This window comes from Cynocephalus volans, chromosome 14 (genome assembly GCF_027409185.1).
Source record: "Cynocephalus volans isolate mCynVol1 chromosome 14, mCynVol1.pri, whole genome shotgun sequence".
Taxonomy (NCBI): domain Eukaryota; kingdom Metazoa; phylum Chordata; class Mammalia; order Dermoptera; family Cynocephalidae; genus Cynocephalus; species Cynocephalus volans.
In genome coordinates this window covers 39987038-40010844 of record NC_084473.1, presented here as the reverse complement: position 1 = coordinate 40010844, position 23807 = coordinate 39987038, and the positions used below count along the sequence as shown (strand labels likewise).

Sequence of the window (23807 nt, the reverse complement as noted above, 5' to 3'; positions counted from 1 at the left end):
GATGGTTGCACAACTCTGTGAATATATTAAAAACCACTGAATTATACACTTTCAAAAAAATTTTATGGTATGTGAATTATATCTCAATAAAGCTGTTATTGAGATTGTTCTTTTTTACCTATCCTCCTACTTGAGCTGCCATTATATTTTTAAAAAATTAAATAAAATTTGTGGGGCTTTGGTATCTTAAAAAAAATCCAGCTACAGCTGACTCTAAGAATTACTCTGTCTCAGTGTGTGAGTGCTAGTGGTATAAATACTTAATAGACGGGTATATTTGGCAGGGAGAAAGGAAAGAGCTTGCCAGCCTTGGGGGATAGCTTGCCTGATTCAGCAGAGCTTGGAGCAGAACTCCAACAAACTTGCTATTCAGGTCAACTGCCTCCACTCAAATCAACATTCATCACCTAAAAATACTTTAAACATTGAATGACACAACTATGTTCTGTGGGATAGCTAGACAATTAATTATCTATCACTACTCCCAACCAAGAGTGAAAGGACACCTGAGAGATGTGAATGTTCAGAGAGTACTGCTGGTTTTATTTGGATACTTTAAAAAAAAAAAAAAAAAAAAGCAAATTTTGGGCTGATTTCCCCATGAATGGTCAAATGAACAAGAGTAATCTGCCAGAATGTAGGAAATGAAATAAAGTTTTTGTTCTTAATTCAGTCTTCCATATTTCTAAACTTGACAAAAACCTTGTTAAACACTTAGGATATTCTCCCAGAATGATGAAATGTTAGAAAACAGAAAATAAAACTAAAGAACAAATGCTTCATCAGGAATAAAAATACTCTATATAGTGATCAACTCAGTGAAATCTGCACCCTCCTCCTCTCACTCTGGGAAAGTTATTTCCTGAGGAGGACCTAATATCAATTTAGCTAAAAAAGTTCAGTGCTTCAAATTAAATTACCACAGTTTTCTTTATACAGTATTTACTTATAAAACAAATTCATAGCCAAAGATTTTTTTTTCATGGGCCTGTATTTCTGACATTCTAGTTTAGGCCAAATAATGTTTGAAATACCTGCCAAAAAAAAAAAAAATTATCCTTGAATTAAAAAACCTACTCCACCTCCAGGCTTCATCATATGGCCAGGTCTATAAAAGTTTAATTGCAAATCTCACCCATTCTTCTCATCTCTAATAGAAAGTTTCTATACAAAGCAAGTATACCTTGCCTACCAAATAAGGGTGTTTGGAGGGCATTCTGCACCCGTTTAAATATAGAATCAAATAGCAGCGAGACAAATTTAAGTTGTTTTCTTAGCAACTGGGCATATGGGCCCAGTTAATTATTTGGAGAGCAGGTAAAATGGTAGTGTTTCTTAGTTCTTTAAAGGAACCTGACAAAGACTTAAGAATGATGAACATTTTAATGGCACTGTAGATACTCTCATCTTCTGCTATCCCACTTAAAAGATTACAAATTACTTCTTGTAAGAAAAAATTTGAACTATTTTATGTATGTAGGAAATAAATAACAAATACCTTATATTTATTTAAGAAATAGAAAATACTAATTACTTTGATGATTCCTGTTAATTTACCTTTAAGGAAAAAATGGTTTGGAAGCAAGAAGAAAAATATAGAGAGAGCTTACAGAGGCATAAAATACAGTTTCAATTTGTCTATTTACCAGAGTAAAAGAATTAGCTATGAAATTATACTTTTGCCATCCAAAAAAGTCCTTTTATCAGACATGATATCACAGTATCCTCAAATTTTGGTTGGTAAGACTGCCACAGGTGCAGAAATGTCATACTTGGGAACATGTAAACTGTATTAATCTACTGAAATTTTTGAGCAAGAAGTAAAATGGAAACTTTGGGCATCTGTTCTGGTCTCAATGGCTTGCACATTTATTTTATTGCACTCACCAAATCCTTCCCAGCCACACTTACAAAACTGAAAACTCCAAATATAAAGAAACAAAATTCTTAGCAACTCTGCCCATTATAGGATCAGTCACGTAGCAGAGTACAACACAGGTCATTTCATGTGCCCAAGAATTTATAAGACTGGATTTCCTGTTTCCTGTTTGTACATATACAGATTTTCTCTAACCTGAGATTAAGCCACAAGTTTTTCAGACAAAAACCAAAATAAACCCCCCTGAGCCTCTCTCTGCCCCCATCTGAACCCAAACATTAAGGCTAATGAAGGGTACATTTATACCCAAACTCTGCTCAATGTTGGAGGATATATCAACAATTTAAAGGTCACCGTTTTGAAATACTATGCTGTTCCTAGCATTTCTGATATTGAATAAATGTGCCCAGGGAAGAGAAAAGAGAAAAAAGAAAAGGGGTAACAGGTGTGAGAGGTAGTTGATAAAACTGTCCTAACTTTCTTTTTTCTTAAGAATCCTCAACTCACTGTTATCTTTCTTGTATGTGAATTCTGAAATTAAACTGAATGAAAGAGGCTAGGAATGTATGGCTAATGACCGAGATCAAGGTCAACAGTAATACAATTTAAGGATTTTTTTTTTTAACTTCTGAATAGGTCTAATTCAATTCAACTCCCACACTCAGAAACTCAGTGAATGATTTTTTGAAAACATTATTTAAAATATTAATCTAGTACAGTCATCCCTCGGTATTCTTGTGGGATTGGTTCCAGGACACACCTCCTCCCATACCAAAATCCACAGATACTCAAGTCTGTTACATAAAATGGTGTAGAATTTGCATATAACCTATGCACATCCTCCTGTATACTTTAAATCACCTGTAGATTACCTACAAAACCTAATACAATGTAAATGCGATATAAATAGTTGTTATACTGTATTGTTTTTTATTGCTATTTTTTATTTTAATTTTTTAAAAAATATCTTCAATTGCGGTTGACTGAATCCACAGATGCAGAATCTGCGGATACGGAACGCCAACTATATATAACTCCTAAAAAATACAGTATAAAAATCCATGCATGCAAACTATTTATCTGACAAGGGATTAATATACAGAATACAAAAGAAACTTAAACAACTCAACAGCAAAATAGCAATCTGATTTTAAAATGGGCAAATATCCTTAATAAACATTTCTCAAAAGACATGTAAATGGCCAACAGGTATATGAAAATATGTTTAAATCACTAATCATCAGGGTAATGCAAATCAAAACCACAATAAGATATCATCTCGCTCCAGTTAGAATGGCTATTATCAAAAAGACCTAAATAAATAAATAAATAAATAAATAAATAAAAATAACAAATACTGGTGAGGATGGCGAGAAAAGGAAACTCTTATACACTGTTGATGGGATGGGAATGTAAATTAGTACAGCCATTATGGAAAACATATGGAAATTCCTCAAAAAACTAAAAATAGAACTGCCATACGATCCAGCAATCCTAGTGCTGGGTATTTATTCAAAGGAAAGAAAACTAGCATACTGTAGAGATACATCTGCACCCCCATGTTTATTGCAGCACTATTCACAATAGTGAAGATATGGAATCAACCTACGTGTCCATCAACAGATGAAAGGATAAAGAAAATGTGGTATATATACACAATAGAATACTAATCAGCCATAAAAAGAAACAAAATCCTGTCATTTGCGGCAACATGGATGTGCCTGGAAGACATTATGTTAAATGAAATAAGTCAGGCACAGAAAGATAAATACCACATATTCTCACTCACATGTGGGAGCTTAAATAAAATAGTTGAGCTTATAGAATAGAGAGTAGAACTGTGGTTACTAGAGGCTGGGAACAGCTGAGGGAATGGGGTGATAGGGAGAAGATGGTTAATGGATACAAAATTACAGTGAGATAGGACAAGTAAGTTCTGGTGGTCTACAGTAGTACTAGGCATTAATAACTAACAATAATTTATTGTATGTTCTCAACTGGCTAAAAGAGAGAAGTGCAAATGCTCTAATCACAAAGAAATGACAAATTTTTGCAATGACGAATATGCTAATTACCCTGATTTGATTACCACACATTATATACATGTATAGAAATTAACTCTATACCCCATAATACGTACAATCAATGTATGTCAATTAAAAAATAAATAAAAAATCCATTCAATCATAGGACAATTATGTTAAATTCAAATTCCACATTTCAGTGAAAACAGTGCTTTAAAAATACCACTCAACTTTTACTCCTATGCTGATACCCAAAGGTAAGATTAAAATATTTTCCTTAATAAAGTGTTTGACAAATAATTTTCAAACAGGTAGTACCAAATGCCTGACATTATGTGCTAGTCCTGGGAAAGTTTATTGGAGAAGACAGACATGTATACTGAGTCTTTCTGATTAGGGGAACGTTCCCTTATTCATAAATCACTTATGGTGATGCAGGGGCTCTAGAGAGGTATGGAGGAGATTGTGTTTAGGGGGAGGCAGATGAACAACAGGACTGCTCTGCCAATCCCCAGGGGAAATGTCTCGGAAATCTTAGGTTGATTCCCTATCTCTGCGTGTGTGTGTGCGCGTGTGTGTGTGTTTGTGTGTGTGTGTATTCTCAGGCTCTGAGTGGCCTGGCTAGTTCTATTGCTATTTCTACTGCTACCATGTCTTGCTGCCAATAAGAATCTCTCTCCTCTCCTGGCCCACTGGTTTGAGAACCAGGTCTCCAATTTTCTCTTGGAACCTTCTACTTTGAAGGAAGTACATGGTAGTTTTGATATTTTTTAAAAGTTTTATTGTTCTTAAACAATAAGGAAAAATGGGGTTGAAAATAAGTTATTTTCAATGCCCTTTCTCTAATTTTTTCATCTGTCATAGAAAAGAACAAAGTGGATCCATATATTTAGTTCCATTGGTACCTAAATATAAGAATAAAATATATCTGTATTTCTGAGAAAAGCTGGTTTGCAGTAAAGCTGAATAAATGCCATGGCCCATTACTGGAATTGAAAAGGGGACTGTAGTGAGAAAAGAAAAAGGAAAAGAGGACTGAACTATGAGTTTACTCCTTTTTTTCTTCCCCTCTTCCATTTTATTACATGGCCATGCATTCTGGCCTCACAGATATCCCAGAAACCATCCAGGAAACAGTGAACCTTTATATATTTTTTAATTACCATATATTGATATCGTTCCTCTTTTACATTAACTTCCGAGAGGGAAAGGTGCAGTATAGTCAAATCTAGGTTATATGTGCCTAATAAATAATGGGATAAATAATCTCATTAAAAAAAAAAAGAAGGTATGTTGGTGACTCATATTGTTCCACTGCAGCTTTTTCTCTCCTGATCTGGGTAGCAGATGGGATTGCAAAAGCACTACGTGAGAACTACAAGGAATGGATTTAATATAAGAATACTGTACCTTTAGGTCCTTTTCCAGGTGAGGGCTCTACAGTAGTTTTGCTCCATATAAGCATGACTCCACCTGAGTCTCCAGTAAGAACATCTCCATTCCCCAAGAATGCTAAACACTGCACAAATTTTGGTTTTTCATATTTCTACAATGAAACAATGAGAATTTTCAGCTTTCCCTTTGACATGATGATTTTATGTTTACTCAACAATTTTTAAAAATTTATATATACCTAATGAAGTCATAACATTGTGATCCTTACCCCAAAAATTCCCTGTTTTCTTGTTAGTGAATTGCCACTCCAGGTCCAGAAAAAAATATGAGATTTACCACACGTTATTATGGTATTTGCATCGGTTGGATGGAATTCCACAGCCAAAACAACTTCATTTGTTGTCTGTGAGAAGAGAAATAAAGCTTTAGATGAATGCATATCCTTATTTCAATCAAGTATCAATTACAGCTACTGATGATCAAACACATGGAAGAATTTTGAGGAAGTACCTTTTCTTCCAAGATCTATTTTCCTAAAATATTTCTATTATATCACTTTTTATGCTATTTATATTAAAATTTTGCACTAGGAAGACATTTATATGAATTATAGCTTTAGATTATTTTAACTTCTTGCACATTTGGAAAAAGTTCACTAAAACTATCAAATGCACTAGCAATGTACATTGTCTCAAAGACACTGCCATTCTGACAAAAAAAGAAACAATCTTATCTTTCTTTGTATTATTATTATTATTGAGCATTTATTCTTCAACAAAATATTGCTAATTTAGAGATTGTCCTCTCAGGTTGAAGCCTTAAAAAGTAGATTTAGAATGGTCACTACTGATCCCTGTAGAAATAAAAATAAAAACAAAACATAACAAAAAAATCCAAGGAGCTTTTGTGCTCTCTTTCCTCAAAAAACCTAGGAAAGAGAGAAATTTAAAAGATTTGTAGTGAAAAAGGAAGAAAACAGGCATGAGAATGACAAAGGAATTGCAAGTATGTATAGCTCTTTCATCGAAATGATTTCAACTGAGGATATTATTTCTAAAATAATGTATTTCTATAATTTCAGTAAATCATAACTGAATTCTTACTAAATTTATATTTTATGGTAAAATCACCTAATCAAACTTAACAGTGAGGTGAAAACTGCATGCCTATAAGCTGTTTATTGTTAGTTGGTGTTTACTTGTAGGGTGATCATTAATGTCCATTTTTTAACACAGCAACGAACTTTATGTATATGGAAGCATTTCCTGTTTGCAAACCAACATGGTAATCTTATGAACAAACTGAGTTTAAAGATAATAAATTTTATGTTCCTATACTAATAAAATGACACTTAAAATCTTATACTAATAAAATTTTTTTTCTCATAGTTCCAATATTTCCACAAGTTTTACATTTCTATTGCTAACATTTGGGCTCAAGGGCCTTTGCATAAGCACATAAATAAAACCCAACCAATGAAATCTAATGTGAAGGCTTTTTCTCCTTAACTAGAATTCAGGTTATAAGAAGAAGGAAAAGCACAACATCTTCTGCTTGTTATATAATTCTCCACAGTGATTAGTATGGACATACAGTATATATATTTAGCAGGTCTGAGTAAATTTTAAAGATAATGTGTTAATCCCAAAGCAAAAATTAGTCATCTCTCCTCCAGGATGATGCTGTCTTTTAAAGACTTAACAGTCCTTAGTTTTTACCTTGACAAAATAAAAATTACTTGACAGTTGGTTGAACCTTATGCCAAATCCATTCATGGGTTATGAAACTAACTATAAATATTCCCAGTTTACAAACCCATGGTACTAGTGACAAGATAGTCAAGACATAAACTGAAGTAATCTATGAAATTAAGTCACTTTGTGGGTGTGTTGCCTTATAGGATATTTTAATTTTTTATTGATGTAATATTTATACACCAATGTATTTTGATGTATTGATGTATTTTATATATATATACACACACACATATATAAAAGCTCACAAATCCTAAATACATAGCTCAATAAATTTTCACGAATCGAACACACCTCTTTAAAGCATCCAGATCAAGAAACAGAACATTACTATCGTGCCAGAAACACCCCAGATCCCCTTTCCAGCAACTTATTCCCTTGCGCTGCTCAAATATCCCTTTATCCTGACTTTTAGAAGTACAGATTAGCTTTGTATGTTTTACTTAAATGGAACTGAGTAAGGATACATTGAATCCTTACTCAATGTATCCTTCATGTCTGGTTTATTTTCTCAACTTTTGTGAGATCCATTCATGTTGGTGCATATAGTTGTAATCTGTTCATTCTAATTGCTATATATAGTATTCCTTTGTATGAAAAGACCACATTATTGGTTTATCCATATTGATGACAATAGGATTTGATTAGTTACCATTTTTTGGGCTACCATAAATAACACTGCTATTGTCTTCTAGCAAACACACGTATATATTTCTGTTGGGTTTATACCTAGGATAGGAACAGGATGGGTCAGAGGGTACATATATGTTCAACTTTAGTAGGTAATGCCAAACAGTTTTCCAAAATGGCTGTACTAATTTATATGCCTGGCGGCAGTGTATGAGTGTTCTAGTTAGTTTACATCCTCACCAACCCTGATATTTTTGTCTTTTTCACATAAGCTATTTTGGTAGGTGCACAGTGGTATCTCACTGTGGTTTTAATTTGAATTTTCTTGATAACTAATGAGCCTGAGCACCTTTTCATATGCCTATTAATCACTTGGACACACTATTATGTGAAGTCTTGCCATTAAAAAAAATTGGATTGTCTTTTTCGCTGAAGTATAGAAATTCTTTATGTATTCTGAACATGAGAGCTTTGTTGGAAATATGTATTGCACATATTTCCTCACATTCTTAATGGCGTCTTCTGATGAAGAGAAGTTCTCAATATAATTTATAATTTTTCCCATTTATAGTTAATACTTTATATGTCTTGCTTAAGAAATCTGATTATAAAGGTGCTCTCCTATATTTTCTTCTAAAAGCTTTATTGTTTTTACCTTTCATGCTCAGATCCACAGTCCACCTAAAACTAATTTTTATGAATGCTTTCAATTAAGTTAGCTTTAGTTGTTTGCAGTCACTTTTACTGGAGTTATAATGCAGACATTTAGGATACAGATTTTAGAGAACTTGCTGACTGCTTGAATGTGAGAAGTGAAGGAAAAGGAGTGATAGATGATGCCCAAGTTTCCAGCTTCAGCAGAGAGGTGAAATGTGGTGTCAATCATTGAGAAGTGAAAGTGATTGGGGGCTAGGGAGATGATTAGTACAGATCTGAACATGCTAATTTTGACCTGTGGTAGAGGACATTCAAATAAAGATATCTAGTTGGCAACTAGAAATATGGGTTTAAACCTGTGAGAGATCTGGGCTGGAGATAACTGATGTGAGACTCAGCAGACAGACCGTAATCAAGGCTATGTGAGCAGTATATGACATCAGTTGAAGATCAGGAACAGAACTCTGAGGAACACCAACATTTAAGGTCCCGGAAAGGAGACTGAGGAGTAACCAGTAGGAGGAAAACCACAAGACTTCATCTGGTAGCCCTTACTACAAAGGATCAAAATCCACAAATCTCACTTTGGTGCAACTTCCCTACTGTTCAACATTTTTTTAAAGTTTTAGGTTTTCTCACAGCTTATATTCCTTTCAAGTACAATTAAATCTACTCTAGTTTTTTTGAAAGATTAACTTAACACTTGAAAACACAAGAAATAACCTCTTTTTGACCAACAAGCTGAAAACATGAAGCTTATGCAAAACAAAACTGCTAAATGAAAGAGGAGTTGAAGGGGAATGTGATGTTATTTAAAAGCATAGCGAATTTGTTATAGGCTTTTGTAATGCCATTCTGTCACTGTGAATATCTCTGAAAGCCTGTCAGAGGGAAAAGGCCATTTCTGACCCATATAAATGCAGCTGCAATGCTAATGTTACATTCTTCTCTTGCTAGTTATAGCATGATTCACACAAAGGATCAACACTATTCTACAGCAATTATAAATGCTATAGCATTTTCTATCATAATCCTACAAACACAATTATGACCAATAAATTTATTATATATTCCCTTCAGTTATGTCAGCCATATTCCTAAGGTTGAATTTTTTCCTCTAGATTTCTTAAGTTTTAAAGATTGAATGGAATGATGTATTTCATTAAAGAAACAGCAGCCAAGTAGAGTGGTCACTCTTAATTTTGAAGATGGACAATCTACTTTGGCATTTCAGTAGCATAATGTATGAAATGCTGAAATTGCTTCAAGTTCTTGACTATTTTATCTTTTATAACTGTAGTGTTAATACCATAAGAATTATGACAAATCAATAAATCTGATGAATTTGGCCAGTGGGCAACTTAAGGATATGCAATGTGGTTCCAAATACCCGCAAAACAAATAACGTACTCTATAATACTCGATTAAAAACTTTTTTGATTTACCTTTATTTCTGCTCCTTTTGATTTTTTCTGCCAGTCCCATACAGTAAGCATATGTTCATTGGAGTCATCAATAACACATAAATGAATACCTGAATCCTAAAGAAAAGTCAATTAAAGGCATTTTAAAATTCCTGGATTAGGCTGACTTTCTAAGAAATATCATATTATTAAAACTGCCAACAGTAAAATTATCCGAAATCCTTTAAACTCATTGTTCTTTGAAACATAACGAATGTACTTTTTACTAAAACTGTATTTTCTTCAGAAATATATATAAGGATTCTTTTAAAGAAATATTTTCTATTTTCAATTTTTTCACCTGGGTTGATTTCTACTAACCATCTAGCCACTTCTATTATTCAGAGGTAGCAAATAATTCATTTTGAGGATATCCTACTCCCTCTGGCATCTTATGCTTCCTTCTTGATGCCTGTATTCAAGGTATTTTCCCTAGAGGTGGGCGGGAAGAGACACACATAATTTCACTTCTGACTAAATTTTGATAGATTGATGGAATAAGCTAAAATTAATGATTATTTTTAAGTCTGCTGATTTCAGTTTTTTGCGATATACCTGACTTACATTAACATGAGTTAACAAGATAAAAATATAACTAAATTGCTATCTACTTTTCTAAAACCATTTCCATGCATATAATTTGGACCTCCAAGTTTAAGAAACAGAGCTATTGATGATATCAGCAATTTTTTTTCTAGTAGCATTTGTGGTATATGCCTTAGAATGTCCATGGAACAGAGAAAAATTGTAGCGAAGAGTGAGAGGTACTGAGGAAGGGCAGTGCTTACTCTTTTCTCTTTATCTTGCTCTTTGCCTATATTAAAATGATTATTTGAACTAGGAAAAGTCACAGTATTAAAGTTAGAGCAATTCAAAATAGTCTTAACACAGTAACAATGGTATTAACAACATAACAACAGTTCTTGCTATAGAGATTTTAGGGAAAAACAGTAGTAAAAGTATTTCCTTTGTGTCCTCTTACCTCCTTTTCTAAATGACTTTCTCCCAATTCCTGATTCCTAAATTCACGCAAATTTTTCTTTCTGCCCTAAAAGTGTCCCTTCCTTCATATCCCACAAAACTCCCATAAGCCAGATAATATGAATATATATTACACTCTAAAACATAAATGAGGTTCAATAAAATCTAGAAACGTATTTGAATTTGAAATAAAAAGATAAATCATAAAATGTGGAAGGTCTCCTGCATACTTTATATAATCATTATTAAATATAATTCAAGAAAAATTAAACGAGTAACATCTTATCTTATTTCCCCCTCAGAATAAAGCCTCGAGGCTTAGATAAGATTACTAGATACAAAATTTTAAACCTATGTTGTCATCAATTCAGAACCAAGATAATTCATAATTTTATGAAATATGAACATTTGATTGTTTCCTTTGCTCCAATATGACACCAAGAAAAACCAATATTTGTGCAGAAGTAGCCAAATTTCATGTCTGTGAATTTTCTAAATCAAATAGATCTCGTCTATGATTCAAGCTCAAGCTAAAGTACATCCTATCGCTTGTTTCAAATTGTACTATGGTATGTATGTACTCCTCACTATTTCCTGCTACTACATGGTAATCCTACCTCAGGATAGAACAAAATTAAGTATAATACCTTGGATTTTACCTAAGCCAATGCAGTTCAGCACAGGTTAAAATGCTAGCCATTTATCAATAGCTAATATTAGCAATAACTACCATCTCATTTTTTCAATTAGGAGTTATCACTTTCTGTGGACACATACACACAAAACTGAGTTTAATTTCTTTCCTGCTTCTTTGTTCAGCCTTTAAAAACTGTTACTTACTGCTTTTGAAAAATTCAGGCATCCTACTCCACGCTCAAAAGTTCCAAGTCCAATAATTTGCAGCGTGGACAGACTAACTGAATCCCATACTCTGACATGCGGTTGCAAAGGCTGCAAAACACAAGACAGCAGGACTAATTGGTAATCAAGTGGATGCAAATAAATACCACTGACACACAGAACTGTCATTAAAAAGTAATAGGAATGGAGACACAACTAATAAAAATAACTGCTAGATTTAGACATGCCCTCAAAGAATATTTAGGTATTTTCTTTTCAAGCCATGAAAATAAGGAAACAAGTGATAATAACATTGACAGCAAATAATGAGTATTTATTATGTGCCACGTACTATTTTAAGTATATCACATGTATTAATTCATTAACCCTCATGATCCCATGAGCTATAGGTACTATTATAATTACCATTTAACAGATGAGAAAACCAAGATACAGAGATTTAAATAACTTGCCCAAAGTTACATAATTATAAAAAGGTAGAATCAGAATTCTAACCCAGGCAAATCTGCTCTGGATACTTTGCTTTTAGCATTACCTTCTATTATGGATTGAATTGTCGGGTCCCCCCCCCCCCCCCCACCCAAAGTTTAATGTGTTAGAGGCTTAATCCCCACTGTGACAATATTAAGAGGATGGGAAGTCTTATTATGGTAATTGAAAGGTGGGACCTTGAAGAGGTGATTGGATTGTGAGGACTGTACTCTCATGAATAGATTGATCCATTCTTGGAATAATGAGAATGCTTCTGGTAGCTTTAAAAGGAGAGTGAACAAAGAGGTTAGTCTCTCTCTCTCTCTCTCTCTCTCTCTGCTCCACCATTCTGCCATGTGAGATCCCTGGGTCACTGTCACCATCAACAAGGCGTTCACTAGATGTGTTCCCTGGACTTTGGACTTCCCATCCTCCAAAACTATAAGCAATAAATTTTATTTTCTTACAAAGTACCTAGTTACAGGTATTTTGTTATAAGCAACAGAAACAGACTAATACACCTTCATTCCCAGGAAAATAACTTTTTAAAAAATCAGTACTCAATAAATTGCTAAGCAAACAGTCCTTAAATAGAATTTGAAACTGAAAGGGATCTTAGAAGTCATCCAATATAAACCTCTTCTCCTTTTCTTTAAGAAAGGAAAAGTTAAAGCCAGAGAATATCATGATCACAGTCATACATATGCTAATCAGTCATCATTAACATTCACTGTTGATCCTTAGAAAGAAGGAATTTGTTATGTAAACCGATTTAATAATACTGAATAGTAACAGAAACTCTTTAAGTGGTATCAGTTCCAGTTACACATAAAATCAAGAGGTCCATCAACTAAGAGAAATTGCAGTACCTTCTGTCAAACACTGATAAGTTATTCTAGTTAAAGAAAAATGTTACAAGCATATCAGTCCTCCCATTTCTACAATAGTTTTCTTAAGGAGAACACATTTTTTAGAAAAAAATATTTAAGTAGTGTATTCTCTTTTGCTTTTTGAAATGTTCTTACATTCTAATGTCCCCCCCCCCACCCCTGCCTTATACTAAAAATTTAGCATTTAAATTGTAAAAGACTAAAATAAATGAGCTTTGGTTAAAATTACAATCAATTCCATTCCAATAGCAATATCACTAGGTACAGAATGCATAAAACTGTGCCACTCACCCTTCCATCTTTATCTACTCCAGCTATCTGTCCAGTTGCAATCCTTATTTTGTCAGGATGTATAGCAAGGCTGAAATGCAGTGTTAACAATAATTTTAAATACAGGAAACATGTGAGGTAGCAGAAATGTACCTTTGTATCAACATTTTTCAAACAAATAGTTTTTAATCATAAAAAAAACTCACCTTTACCTATCGATTTTATTTTCTTTGGCAAATCAAACAAACATCAATTATCTGGAGATTTCTAAGTTTTCACCTGTACTTTTTCTTTCTTTGTTAAGCTGAACAAATTAATGGAACACTAAGTTCAAAGAAAACATTTATCCACAACTGGCATGCTAACAAATTAAACTGTTTTCAATTGCTCAAGTTCCTTTTTAGTTCATGCACATACATATTCACATGGTTTTATTACAGTGAAGACGCAATATTCCACTGAGTAATTTTAATTAAAATATAAGCTCCATTTTGCTACATAATTCTTATACATATTACTGATTTAACAACTCTTCCATCTTTTAGGCCATTTCTACTTTTCTACAAAAGAAAACACCTTCATACAAAGTGACTTCAACCTTTTAATTCATTCTTAATGCTAAACACTTGGTAAGTCAAACTTGGGACAAGGAATTTTTAAATAAAAATTGAAAACGGTATAGCATATGTGCCCAAATTGCTCACGGCACACATACAAGTAAGTGATTAGTAAAATTTTTAAAAGATGTCTTCATGTCCATAGTTTAGAATCTTTCTATGTCTTGCAAACAAGGGGTAAGCTCAACTGAGAAGACAAAATTTTTTGCTTCTTGGTACATATTGTTCATTAATTTCCAGAAAAGTAGTATCAATTTAAATTGTCTTAAGAAATAAAAATGTTCAGAAAGTTTCACTATAATTTTCCCATGTTAAGAATTATATCTTTTAAAATGCTTTGATAATATGATTGGTATAAATTGCTTCTTATTTTAATTTCTTTGATTACTAAGAAGGCTAGAATTTTTCAACAGCTTTAATTCCACTTCTTATTTAAATGGCTTTTGTCTTATATTGAGGTCAATTACATTTAAAGTAACTAGAAGTCTAACATATTAACATTTTGCCATATTTAATTCAGATTTCTCTTTTTAAACAAATTTTTTAAATTAAAATTTCTGGGTTGGGTAACATTTTTATGGTTCAAATATCAAAAGCTATAAAAGACATACTGAGAAAAGTCTCTTTCCTATCTGCCCTATCTGCTAAGATCTCATCCACCTCACCTCTATCCTTACCCCTGTAACCCCTATCAGGTAATTACTGCAATTACTTTCTTTTTATTAATAATTCTAGGAAATTTTTACTTGTATGGAAACCAAGATAAACATTTATTTTCTACCTCTTTTTTACACAAATGGTAGAACACTGTGCACATCCTCCTGCACTTTAATATTTGCACTTAGAAGTATATCTTAGGGATCTTTCCATATTAATACCTAAAGCACTTCCTCATTCTTTCTTATAGATGCATGGTGTGCACCACAACCTCACTAGTTCCCAAATGAAAGATATTTAGGCTTTTTCTAATCTTTACTACCACAAACAATCCTGTAATAAATAACTTTGAGCATATATTATTCTGCAAGCATAAAAGGCAATATTTTAATCATCTCTTAAAGTTCAACAATATCTATATAATATTCTAATATTCACATATTAGAGTAAATTTTTTCTAGATAGGTATAGTTGCCAGAATACTATAGACATAAAGAGGAGCAGCTTTTAAATATGGGAAAATGGACTTAAGCAATAAGTGACTGAATTTAAATAAGGAGTAGCAAAATTTATTAAGTAACTTAAAAATATACCTACACATTTAAAAGGAGTTGTCACATTTTTACAGTTCGACATCCTATGGAATACTTATGATCCTTACTCAGCCAAGATTTCTTTCTCCCAAATAGAAAAGGCTGAAATCCAACATATATGTGCATAGGACAAATCCTCTATCCATACAGAGTAACCAATAATCACTCTCAGAAACCTATAAAAGTCTAGCCTGCCCCACAGGTATTTCAAACTACAGACCAGAAAAAGAGGTCTATAAGGGACCTGAGAAAGCAGAAGAGGTTCCAATCAAGATTTATGGGGGGCGGGGAGGTATATTTTATTGCTGCTGACACCACACCAAACGTTTTGGAGGACTGTGAGTCCTTTTTTCTTTATAAAATATAATCTACAGAATGCCTATAATATCTCTACATTCTGAGTTCTCCACAAGAAATCATTTTCAATAAAACTCAAATTTAAAAAATACAAAATGAGAGCACGGATGAACAAAATGAACCAATGTTAAATGATACCAACCATTTTACACAGTCAGTGTGACCCAGGTAGTGTCGCTGAGTTCTCTCCTCATAATTAAATAGTACTACTACTGATGCAATGAAATAAACTATTTCCCCAGTAGGAAGAAGGTAAACATTAGCTCGACAGTCTTTTCCTCGATAACCATATCTTAAAAGAAAGAGAGTCAAGGTTTTTAATAAATATAATTTTCAAGGTGTTAAGTTAACTTTTTCATGGTATAAAGAAAAAAGGACTAGACTATAACTAGAAAACTTACGTCTTGACATTATCCCTTTTGCAACTTTGAGTCTTTTAATGTGTTTAAATCTGGTTTCCTCATTCACCTGACAAATGTACATTGAGTTCCTAATAATTATCAGGCACAGTGCTGTGCATACCATTCTGAACAAAGCAAATGTAGGGCCTGTGTCCCTGGAACTTATGCTCTGGCAAAGATGACAGAAATAATCACCAAATATATCATTACAAATTGTGGGAGAAAAAAATAACAGGACGCCAGAAGGAAGCATAAATGGAGAACATAATTTAGATGGAGAGAGAGAGAGAGAGAAGGGAGAAAGCAGAAGAAGGCTTATCTGAGAAAGTGACATTTATGCTGGACCTAAATGATGAATTAGGGATAGCCAAACACAGTTTAGTATACAGAATGTTGGTTAAAAAGATGTTGTACAGAATTACAGGATTGACGAGTTTTCTTAAGCTGATTTTTGCCTAAAGGTGGGAATAATTCAAGAAGGGTAGGGAGGGGGTGTAGGTGAATGGCACAGACAGCAGAGTTCAAACTATTAGTTCCTTTCTGCTTCACTGAGTTTCTTAGAGAGTCTAAGAGAAGTGAGAATTTCTAGGTGAAATCACCAGAACTCTCTTTTAAATAATTTTTTATTTTTAAAGTCTGGATGAGAAGTTAATTCTGGAATTAGAATCAACCTTGTTAATTTGAGCTCTTAATAAAATAATTCACATCATACATCGTTTCACAGGTTACAAAATGCTTAACTGATGTTTTCTTATTTAATTCTTACAACAGTCCTGTGAGGTAGGGGTTATTAACCCCTTTAATAAGTACAGAGAGTTAAGGTGCACAAGGGGTAAGTGGACAGTCCAAACTCAAACACTAGTCTTCCGATTTCAGTCTAGTGCCTTTTCTACCACAACACAAGTACCTGCCATGTTGTTCATGGAACACTGCTTGCCCTTTCCAAATATACAGTATTAATTTTGATGGCTTTAAATTACTAACAGCAAAACATATATAATATGTAAAAGGATTAGAGATGATGTCTCCTTTTTAATTTCTTGAGTGGTTGTTATTTTTATTATACTTACTTTTTTGGTATAAAGACAGATAAAGACCAGGTAAACTAATTTTTCTTAAACTAGAGACAAAGCAAACAAATTTGCTGTCATAGTAGACAAGGATACGCCCACTCCAGTTTGAGCTTCTCAGGAGGCAGTTCTGTTCTGATGTCATCATAGTTGTCAACATCAGACGGAATGAACATTGTAATCGGCCGACCTCGCATAAACATTTTAATATACTCTCCTTCTGTTGAAACACAAGAAAAAAATTAAGTCATGTGTATTATCTGTATAATCATAGAAAAGTAAATTATTGTGATAGAATAAAAACAAGACAAAAATAGTTACTTCAAAGTTTTATTCTCATTATAATTGTTTTTGTTATACATTACATGGCATATAGAAAACAAAGTGATAATATAAAGACCTACTCCAAAACACTGTAGGAAAAAAACCATTGGCCATTTCTTTGAGAATAACGATTTTCATAATTAAAATATAATTTACCTAAGTTGACACATTCTACTAGAAGGCCAGGAAAGCTGAGGTAGAAAAATGCAAAAGGAAATAATTTTATGATGGAAATTTCCCTAACAGTTGAAAAGACAGAGATTATTTGAATAGACAACAACCATATCCACCACACCACTTGGTCAACCTACTAATGTTTAATGACATAAAAAACATGACCTCACAAACTAAAAAGCTTCTGCACAGCAAAGGAAACAATCAACAGAGTAGAAAGGCAACCTACAGAATAGGAGAAAATATATGCAAACTATATAAGAGGGTACTTCAAAAAGTTTGTGGAAAGATTTGTATTATCTTTTAATTCTATTTTTCCCCAAACTTTCTGAAGTACTCTCATATCTAATGAGGGGTTAATCTCCATAATAAACAAGCAACTCCCACAACTCGATCATAAGAAAACTGATTAGGAAAATGGGCTAAGGACTTGGTTAGACATTTCTCCAAAAAAGACATAAAATAGCGGAAAAGGACATGAAAAAATGTTCAATATCACTAATAATCATGGAAATGCAAATCAAGAAAACAATGAGATATCACCTCACAGCTGCCACGATGGCTATTAACAAAAAACCAAAAGACAACAAATGTTGATGAGAATGTAGAGAAATTGGTACCCTTACACGCTGCTGGTGGAAATACAAAATGCAAAATGCTACAGCTGCTATGGAAAACAGGATGGAGGTTCCTCAAAAAATTAAAAATAAAACTACCATATGATCTAGCAATCCCATTACTGGGTATTTTCTGAAAGAACTGAAAGCAGGATCTTGCAGCGATATTAGCAATCTCATGTTCACAGCAGCACTATTCACAACAGTCAAGATGTGGAAACAACTGAAATGTCCATCAACAGATGAGTGGATAAAGAAAATGTGGTATATACATATAATGGAATACAATTCAGCCTTTAAAAAGCAGTATAGGTGAACCTTGAGGACATTATGCTAAGTAAAATAAGCCAGTCACAGAAAGACAAATACTGCATGATTCTACATATATGAGGTATCTAAAATTGTCAAATTCATAAAATCAGAGTGGAATGGTGGTTACCAGGGGCTGGGAGGAGTGGGAAATGAGGAGTTACTAATCAAAGGGCACAAAGTTTCAGTCAAGAAAGATGAATAAACTTCAGAGATCTGCTGTACAACATTTTACTTACAGTCAACAATAATGCATCGTACACTTAAAAAATTATCTTCTTAAGAAGGTATAGATCTCATGTTAAGTGTTCTTATAATAAAAAACAAAAATATGACCTCAGAATATACCACAAGGAGAGAAGACAAGCACCTTCATAAGTTAGGATGGGGAAAGGGACTAAGAACTATGCTACGCAGCATGTAAACAGAGCTGGCTGGTAAAGAGGACCAATTTCTCTCAGTTCGTAATTGTGTCTACAATCAGCCTTGGTCTAAACAACTTAATTCAATTACAATACACCAATATTTTCATGACAGTGCTAGAAAACACTTTTCTCATTAGCAGTATAGGTTCTAAAACATTTATTTATTTATATACAATAACGTTTATTCTTCTGCCCCCTCACTCCCACAAAACAAAAAACCCCACTAGGGTTGAGGGGTTCAATAAAGTTTATTCTTCTGCCAAAAAAAAAAAAAAATCAACTATTTATTTGTATAAACCAATAGTTGTTTATGAGCTCTGCAACAGTCTAAAATTAAGAATGTTAAAAAAGACGAGTCTGGAATCAAATTATTACATAACTTATACAAAAGGAAACTATTTCACTAAACAGACAGGATTGTTTTTTATGCCTTCAAAAAAATAAAATAAAACAATCCCACTCATCTCTAGATTTAATAAATATTGTCAGTGACTGTGAAAGGGTTAAAAAATAACTTAGAAGGAAAAAGAAAGGGTCAGAGTACAAAAGCATAGGAAATGTCTACCACTTGCCAACGTGTCTGGCATGATATGAAAACAGCATTAGAACTAGACAGAAAATGTGACCATCAACTGGAGGCTGATATAAATTTAGGATCTCTAATAATGATCTAAACTACCTAAAGAGAAGAGTACATACTAATTCCATAACTTATATAATGCAAACCATGAAGAGGAAAAAAGATAAATTACTTGCTAAATGTCCACAAGTATTTTTTTAGAGTCAGATTAAAAAGTTGTGTTTGTTTTGGGTGAGAAGTTCAAGTTATTTTTATTATTATTACTCACAGTGTTTTTGGCCTCAGGATTTCATCTAAGAACAGGCTAAGGCCTCCCACGCTATGGTTTTAACATCACATGATGTATGTCTTTATTACTTCTGAAAGTAAGAGTGGGCTTTGCTTCCTGATGATTTTTAGCATAGCCAGACTTTGATGACAACTAAGTAATTGCCAGCTGTGAATACTCCCTTCTGCAATCACCCTTATTTGTATCCCCTTGTTCTTTTTCTTTTCTTTTTTTTTTGGTGTAGTTTACTCTTAGAGGTATTGATTTGTTACATAATTTCCCTCTAGTTTTTTTTTTTTTAATGGAAATTTTTGAAGGTAGATAGCCTGTCCTTTAGAATTTCTCCCAGGATCTTTGATCAGACGTATGTATCATAAATGCTTTCTGAATGAAAAATAAAACGTTTAATAGATGGCTTCTATTGCCACTTGGAAGGGAATGTATGTCCAGGAGAGAGAAAAGGTTAGCAATAGTATCAAAGAAAAAAATGCTCTCTTTTGCTAACAGAGACACCTCAGAATACTGTATTGATTCTATTATCAACCGTCAAGCAGCACAAGCAACTAAGTGGGAAAGCAAAGGAACTATCTGGTGCTTGCCAACTTTCCTAATATGAAATAAAAACAGCAATGCATGTTAGTATGAAAATGCTTTTCTGGCCTGTAAACTGGTAGTATACAAGAAGTCTTCAAAAAGCTCATGAAAAGATTCGTGTTTCTTCCAATTCTATTTTTCCACAAAACTTCTGAACTAACATCATATGTACTGGAGACCAAACATATAATCTAAGCATTTCAAACAATTATTGGAACTGAAAGGGAGGCAATACATCGTAGTGGAAAGAACATGAGCTTTGGGAAAGACTGGGATACGAATCCCGGCTTTACCACTTATTAACTGTGAGACTTTGGCCTCATTTCCTAATACATAAAATGATGCTACTACTTGCTGCTCAGAATTATGACTGATTAACTGATTAAATAAGACATTAATTATACTATAAAGCATAATATAAAGTCCTTGACAAAGTTTTATTCCCTTCCCTTGGAGAAGGATTTGTGACCATTCTAAACACTGTCTAGCAATTGCTTACATGATTTAATACACCATAATGTCTCTTCATAAGCTTCAAAGTGACTGTCCATAGAACAGCAAATGTAGGCAAATAAGCTAGAATTTTGCTGAGTCTATTATGTACACTTTAAAACAGGGGTCATAAATTCAAATACAGTCACACACCACATAATGACGTTTGATCAATGACAGACCACGTATATGATGGTGACTATACCAGATAGCCTACGTGTGTAGTAGGCTATACTACCTAGATTTGTGTAAGTATACTCTATGATGTTCACAATGACAAAATTGCCTGATGCCTTTCCCAAAACATATCCCTGTTGTTAAATGACACTGACTGTGTCTACAGGGCCAGGCAGGAAATGCAAATGAGAGAAATGGGAGAGTACAGGATGACTGGGGGTGGGGGCATTGACATACCCCATTCACCAACTCAGGGAGGCAGCAGCTAGACAGTTCCATGAAGGATATGAGCCCAGTGTTAACAGACCTTCTCGTTTTTCAAGAGAAATAGGAAATCTATAATTTATTGTAAAATATCAATTTTTAAATGTTTACTCCTTTGCCAAAAAGGGAAAACACCTGGTGAAAACACACCTTTGGCCTGCATACAGCACACAGGTCACCAGTCTGCAACCTCTTCTTTTAAAAAAACAGTCTTTACCTTGAGAATTAGGTAAAACATGTAGATGAAGAAGAGCCCCTTTTCTCCCCAGTCACTGTTAAATTCTCACTGCAAATTTTCTCTCAGGCTTCTTGATCTTACAATCAAAGGACTTACAGTTAGTATGTTTGTATTACCCCAATGCTACTTTCTGTCCCCATTGTAAACTACCAGGAAAGTCAAGAGAAAGAGGTGAGCTATGAAACTTGTCAAAACACACTATGAGATCAGTGACATCAATATGAAGTCTAGTGGTCCAGACAAAGAATGTGAGGAAAAGAAATTATTAAACTATGTACCTTATGATAGTAAATACAGTATTGGGCTATCGCTATTCAGTAATGAAGTTGCTGCTTATAAAATGTAATTAGTCTCAACATTTTATCTGCTATCTTGATACCACGAAAATTCCTGGGACTGAGAGGGAGTGGAGAGAACACAGCTTCACGACACAGACCTTAGTTTGAAATGCGGCTTTAGCATTTATGCTCAAACAAAATAAATATTCTTAATTGAATCTGATCAGTGAGTAGTTTAATTATACAAGAAGAAATTCTGTAGGATACTGTTGATAAAAGCTATTAGTTCATTTCTCTAGGTACATATAATGTTGGAACTGAAAGAAATCTTAGAGCTCACCTAGTACAACCTTCTGCTTTTACAGAAGGGGAAAAAAACCAAGGCTCAGAGAGTTTAAACTAATTTTTAAACTGTGTTCCAAAATTTTGTCTATTATTTACAACTTTAGAAATATTTTCACTCTAAAACTATGTTCTAGACCTACACTGTCCAAAATGATAGCCATTGGTTACTGAGCACTTGGAATGTAGCTAGTCTGAATTGAGATATGCTTGAAGTGTAAAATACACACTAGATTTTGAAGACTTCGCATAAAAAAATTAAAATAACAGTAATTTTTACACCAATCATATATTGAAATGATATTTTGGCTGTACTGCATTAAATATATTATTAAACTTAATCTCACTTGTATCTTCTTACTTTTTAAAACTCAGTTACTAGGAAAGTTTAAATTACATATGTTTTATACACTGAATTTCTATTTGACAGTGCTGTTCAGTGGTGAGGTCCTTAAGCTAGTCCACAGAAGTCCAATGACCTGACAATAAAGCTTACTTATAATCCAAATGGTACTAGCTTGAGCTTTGGATCCTAACAGCTGGAAATCACGGAGCAGAGTAGAAGATGTTTCTCATCTGTAATCTTTGGGACAAGTGAACGTTAGGCAAAAATTTGAAATACACGATGTTGCATTTTCCTTTCTGTGTCCTTTCCCCATACCTCCTAACACTTCCCCTTCAGTTTCCTTGGGTTTTGCTCTTCCACTTTAGCATCTCCCTTAAGCTGCCCAATCTCCGAAAGTGTCCCAAATTGCAAAATGATGGTCATATTCCTTAATCAAAACTCCGATCCTTTTGGGACAGTTATTTCAGCTGTTCTGTTGAAATGGCATATTCATGTATAAATAACTGGTTATTAAAGATATTTGTATATTTGAAAGATGCTTATCAAAATATATTAATCTTTCACAGATTGAAACAAAGTGAAAGGAAACATTCAGGCAGAGTGGAGAAGGAAGACAGTACTGGGCATATTCTACTCCAAGATCAGTTCCCTCCGGTGCCTTTTTCACAGCACTTGATTACTGGATTTTTAGGTTTTTTTGTTTTTGTTTTAAAGGCCTTTCACAGGCAATTGCAGAGCCTCTGGGGTTTTGACTATGATTGTAATTATTTGTGTAATGGGTACTACCTGCAGGAAGCCTTACGAACTTCTAGAATGCTTACAATTTAAAGTATCTTTCTCCCAAAAGTTTCCCCATTAGGAATCCATTTTTAATAGTATTTTACAAACATTAGAACTAAACACTCTCCCCTCCAATAACTGGAATTTGAGTTTTATATTTAACTAAAACATAGCAGAGTGTGACGCTACCTAAACATCTGCCAACAAACAAGTGGAACATTAAAGAATCTGTAACTAGTTCGAGACATTTTTCTGATACCACAAATTCTAGTCCCCAAAACCAGAGTTAAAGAACAGAAGGATAAAGATGCTAGAAACAGCATATACAATTTTATAGTAAAAAGTGACAAATACCATCTTTGGAAGGCTACAATCTTTTTCTTTTTCAAGATTTTTTTTTTTTCAAACAAGAGATTTCAAGTCCCAGTAAATGACAGTTATTTTGTAGGGATAATACAACATTTTAAAATTCCAATGAAACAATGTAATGTGTAAGGATATTTGGACTTTGAACAAGAAACTTCATTTGTACTATCAAAAAATCTAAATTCCACCTCTTTTTAATAGTCCAGCTGTAAAAATAGTTAGATCATAATACGTAGATTCCCCAATTTTTTTTTTAAAAAGGG

The 23807-nt window shown here is 33.5% G+C and overlaps 1 protein-coding gene across 2 annotated transcripts in view; it reads right to left on the bottom strand.

Moving 5' to 3' along the window:
* The window catches only part of EML4 (EMAP like 4), a 165109-nt gene that overhangs the window by 33437 nt on the left and 107865 nt on the right, over positions 1 to 23807 (bottom strand). For both annotated transcript variants that reach the window (XM_063079052.1, XM_063079053.1), the window contains 7 exons: positions 17067 to 17190; positions 15642 to 15791; positions 13297 to 13366; positions 11624 to 11734; positions 9785 to 9880; positions 5567 to 5701; positions 5314 to 5449 (listed from right to left, as the gene is read on the bottom strand). In XM_063079052.1, the coding sequence (XP_062935122.1) occupies positions 5314 to 5449; positions 5567 to 5701; positions 9785 to 9880; positions 11624 to 11734; positions 13297 to 13366; positions 15642 to 15791; positions 17067 to 17190 (822 nt within the window). The remainder of the gene's footprint in view (positions 1 to 5313; positions 5450 to 5566; positions 5702 to 9784; positions 9881 to 11623; positions 11735 to 13296; positions 13367 to 15641; positions 15792 to 17066; positions 17191 to 23807) is intronic.